The sequence below is a fragment of the Triplophysa rosa genome, linkage group LG17, assembly GCF_024868665.1.
Source record: "Triplophysa rosa linkage group LG17, Trosa_1v2, whole genome shotgun sequence".
Taxonomy (NCBI): domain Eukaryota; kingdom Metazoa; phylum Chordata; class Actinopteri; order Cypriniformes; family Nemacheilidae; genus Triplophysa; species Triplophysa rosa.
In genome coordinates, this window is record NC_079906.1 from 17224705 (window position 1) to 17229585 (window position 4881).

The window sequence follows — 4881 nt, forward strand, 5'->3', positions numbered from 1 at the left end:
AGTGAAGACCTATGATCTATATCGATAACCAGCATTGATCAGAGCAGACCGGTACGATCTGGTTTTCCCAGCAGGGAGTGTAAAGAAGTTATTGTCGTTTTTATTACAGCTCAGTTCAAAATCTATCATTTGCATGTTTCTCAATATCACATCGCTATGTACACGAGAGAGCAAATTCGTACAGATGTTACACTCACGTGTTGATTTCTTATGTCTTGTGTGGCCGTCTGTCAATGCACGTAAGCTCATGGGTTTGCATGTGTGTTCGTGTTTTGCACGTGTGCAGCAGGTGTCTTCAGAGAGCAAACTGATGAAGCGTTCGTTCTCTACGATCGGAGATCAGTGTGTGAACGGTGATTGGCAGGAAGAGTTCTCGCTGGAGCGTGTGAGCCCCGATCGACTGGAGAGACCCAGACAAAGAAGCTTCAGAGGTCAGATTTTGTCATTCTAAACACTGAACAGTTTTTCTTATAGATGTTCAGAGATATGTCAATCTTGCAGATTCTTTGTAATGGCGACAAAAACTTGTCAAGACAGATAAGAGACTCTTAGTCCAAATCAAGACACAGACCAAATTCAGGTTTTTGTCATTGTAAGATCCAAATGATCAAAAGTTTTTCGCTTGAACATCTTTAAAACTACTGATATTTGTGAAATTTGGAAAAGTTTAGAATATAAACGAATGCCAAAGTGTCTTATTTTAAATGTTCAATTTTTTAAACGCCATTTTTAATAGTTGTCGTAATCTGTTCATTTTTACGGATGGTTGCACTGCCTGCCATTTTACAAGTTTTAGATACCATAACAACAAATTCATATTTATTATAAAAAAATACAGAAAATATATTTAAACTAAACAGGTTTTATTGAATAAAATAACACATGTTGTAAATGCATCAAGTTTTTTAAAAGGGAAATAATGCCCTCGGACACAAGCGCTGAGAAATTCACCCTAAACTTTTATAATTTATTCACCCTCATGTCATTCCAAACCTGCATGACTTTCTTTCTTCTGCTGAAACACAAAAGAAGATATTTTGAAGAATGTTGCTAACTAAACAACATTGGCCCCCATTGACTTCCATTGTATGCACACAAAACCATTGAGACATTTCTCAAAATATCTTCTTTTGTCTTCTCCAAAGCAAAGAGTCACATGCAAGTTTTGAATGAAATGAGGGCGAATAAATGACAGAATTTTTTTAGGGGGTGAACTATCTCTTCAACGTGTGTGTGTTTGTGCATGTGCAGCTGTCAGGTCAAACCTGCGGGAGCCGGTGGACAAGGAGAGAGGACGATCTAAAGAGAGGAGACACCTGCTGTCGCCAGACGTGTCACGCTGTAACTCAGAGGAAAGGAGCCAGTCACAGGAGAGACAACACTCGCGATCACCTAGCGAGGGCAGGAAACATATGTCACATAGACAGGTGAGGACACACACTCTGGCATTGAGACGGTGAGTTTTGCATGAGCAATCACAAATCATGTTTTCCAAAAATCCCATTTCAAATGGCTTCTCTGTTTATTCTTGTGCTCCATTTTCCTCTGTATTTTACCCACAATCCTTTACTCCATCTCCTCTCTAGGGAAACACTTCAGTCAGCCCAATCCCTTCCACGTCCGATTCAGGGACGCCTCGAGGGCGCAGGCAACTCCCGCAAACGCCGTCTCGCCCTCGGCCTCACATCTCCTACTCTCCCTTGGTGTGTCGTGCCCAACCAGCACAGGCAGAGAGCCGTTCCCTGGCCCGGCCCACAGAGGAAGGGGAGGAGCCTACCGCAGCCGCCGTCGCCCATTCCACCCCGCACCGCTACATCTCGGAGCCATACCTGCCACTGCAGGAGGACATTAACAGTCTGGACCTTAGTGGGGTCGAGGAGACTCTCACGTTCGAAGCTGCCATGGCAACCAGCCTGGGCCGCTCCAACACCATCAGCTCCGCCCCACAGCTACGCCACAGTTGGCAGGTGCCGAACGGACATTTCCGTAAACGATTAGCACAAGCCACGTCGGGAACATCGGGGTGTGAGCTTCTGAGTGACACTGATGAGGATGACCGGTGTTAGGGGAATGACTGTCTGTTTTAATGGATTCATCCTGAACTTGTGCCTCAATCTACAGTATGGAATAATGCCCACGTGTGTGTGTGTGTGTGTATGCGTGCGTGTGTGTGTGTGTGTTTATTTGTTTGTCTGTGGAGTCTGATCACAGAAATCTGCTTTGGGTGGGAGAGCAGATGCATTTGCGTTGGATGTGCAAGCTGTTCTCGGAAAGGCTCAAATGATTGATAGAAGGAGGGTTGAGATCAGGTATGTGTTTAAGTTCTTGCACCCACCCTACAGATGAATCTAAAGCTCATGCTCACAATGCTCTCAGGTTCCAAAACCTGCCTCAAGATACTGAGATGTTCCATCAGACTGCAGACATGGACAGTGTGTTCTGACAGTGTTTACACATTTCCGATGGAACTGGATGACATACGCCATCGTATGCTCAGATCTGTGTGTGGATGTCATTGACAGGGAGGCTGATACGCAAAGAACAGGGGTGGTTTTTCTGCGTGTTGCTGGTTCTGTTATTTATGAGATGCACACACACGCACACATATACAGTACATTCTTATAGACACTCAGAACGCAAGCAGTGATGTTTAGTCTGGCAATGACGAGAGGTAAAAACCCCTTTAAATACATATCTTAATGATTGACATTCCATGCAGGTAACAGAACCATGAAGGAAATATTTCCGAATAGTGCATGAGGTTTAATGCAACTGGACCCAGGTGACGTCCTGGGCGGAGTCAAAAGACTCGTGTACCATATGTAAACATATATATGAGTCTCCAAGCCATGTTTTCTTGTAAATAGGTTCAGTTGTCTACAAGATGTTATCTTTTGTGAATCAATGACCTGTTCATGTCATTTTTACTTGTAATGCAGACTATTTCAGACCGCATGTGTTTGACATGAAACGTGTTATGTTCGGTTAGACCCACCATCTCATTCTGAATCAGCACATTTTTCTTGACTCTGATGAATCTTGTTTAGGTGAATCTCACGAAGAGTGTGAAGCAATGTCTAGGGGATAATCCACTACAAAAATATTGAGAAATTTTATATTGTGTTAAAAAAGGAAGTACAGTTTTCCGACATTAAGATTCCGAGTATTCTTATTAAATACTTATTAACTATGTCTTCAGAGGTGTATAAAGACCTTACATAATGAAGCGTTTTGTTTTTATTACCTTAGAATGAGCTATTTCTTTCTATCTACAGAGCGTGCTTCGTAAATACGTTATCTTCTTCGGCAAAGAAACAAGAACGCGATGACATTTTAGTCCTATGTCAGCCATCGTAGTGCTTCGAAAGGGAGGGGAAGCTGTTGGTTGCAACCTAACCGCTAGATGCCGCTCATTTTCATACACTGGACCTTTAAGGATGACCTAGACATGCTTTTGTTTCTTGAAATTCACCCCCCCAGTTTAATTATTATAATGCAAAAGCAATTAAGACTAAACGTTTGTCACTCGGGTGACTCGGGGTACTTGTAATGTTTCCTGTGATTTCTGTTTATAGTTTGGATTAGAAACTGAATTAGTGAGAAGCATCTCCTCTCTCATGTGCTTGAAGCACTGCACTTGACTGAGGTCGATGGTCAGCCCTTAGAAATGCATTAGAGAAATTCAAAATGCACATTTAGACTTAATGTGGTTGTAGCTGTGGGAATCTGACATACTGTGTATTAGTCTTTAGAGAATTGTTATGGAAATATGAAATGAGGTTTAAATTCCACTGTTGCTGGTGACCCAACATGGATTCCCCACAAGAATACAGCAAAACAAACAAAAAGGAATTCAATTTACATGTATTTCTTTAGCAGACGCTTTTATCCAAAGTGAGATGAGAGAGGGTTTTTCATTAAAGCACATTTACCATCACACTTTTTGGTTAGATTCAGTATATCCAGCACCTCTACAAAAAGCATTTTAGGTTTTAATTTTCCCCTGAAGAGAATTTCTGTATCATGTATTGTGTGTGTTTTTTTTTACATCTGAATGTGAATAGAGAGTATTTGGTACTTGCTGGGGGTCACTGCCTTGTGAATTATATGAAATAAAAAAGATTCCCATTGCAGCTGTCTAAATCAGCTTATGTTGCATGTGTGGTCTGATATTTTACAGTGGTAGTTTACCTTTCACTTAAATGTTTATTAAAAACATTTTGATCTGAAGGCATGTTTAAAAAAAAGAGAAAATGTCCGAAGTACATTTTTACTCATTCTAATTATTTTAGATTTTTTAGTCACAGCATAATTCCTTTTGTTTTGAAAAGTTTCTAAAATGTGGGAAAAAAATAAAAACAAAAAAAGAGTAAACTTTTAAGCGTAGTTTGTCTTCATCCAGTAACCTTTGTAACCTCTCCAAACTTGTATTGTAGAAAAGTGCAGAGATTACATTTTGGCAGCGTTGCAACTCTAATATCTGATATAAGGCTTTGGTCATACCGCATATCTCGCATAGTCTAATTTTATCATTCATATACATCAATTCCTATAAATAGTTATGAATTTGGCGCTTGAGACTAGGATTCTGTTTGCCAATAGCCAGAGTTGATTCTGTGCCAACCTGTTGTTTTCAGTCAGCTCTGAGGGTGTTGAAAACATTTCTAAAAGGCGTTCGGTAGATCCTTCTTTTATACAATCATATTGGCACCTATACGGTTATTTATAAAATCCATTTCAAACTGTGAGATTCTATATAGCACTTCAGCAGTGGGTTGTTGATGATGATGTACTGCCGTCGTCTATATTTGGCCTGTCCCACTTTCATGGGAGTCTAACCATCTGTTTTTCAACAGAAACAAAAAGTGAGGATGCCCACCC

The 4881-nt window shown here is 40.7% G+C and overlaps 1 protein-coding gene across 8 annotated transcripts in view; it reads left to right on the top strand.

Annotated features, from left to right (window-relative positions):
* The window catches only part of LOC130567820 (voltage-dependent R-type calcium channel subunit alpha-1E), a 101111-nt gene extending 96719 nt beyond the window's left edge, over positions 1 to 4392 (top strand). For 3 of the 8 annotated variants that reach the window (XM_057356248.1, XM_057356254.1, XM_057356252.1), the window contains 3 exons: positions 287 to 431; positions 1252 to 1427; positions 1587 to 4392. In XM_057356248.1, coding sequence (XP_057212231.1) covers positions 287 to 431; positions 1252 to 1427; positions 1587 to 2066 — 801 coding nt within the window. In that variant the 3' untranslated portion in view covers positions 2067 to 4392. The remainder of the gene's footprint in view (positions 1 to 286; positions 432 to 1251; positions 1428 to 1586) is intronic. The other 5 variants (XM_057356247.1, XM_057356250.1, XM_057356253.1 and 2 more) reach the window with 3 other exon arrangements.
* The last annotated feature ends 489 nt before the right edge of the window (positions 4393 to 4881 follow it).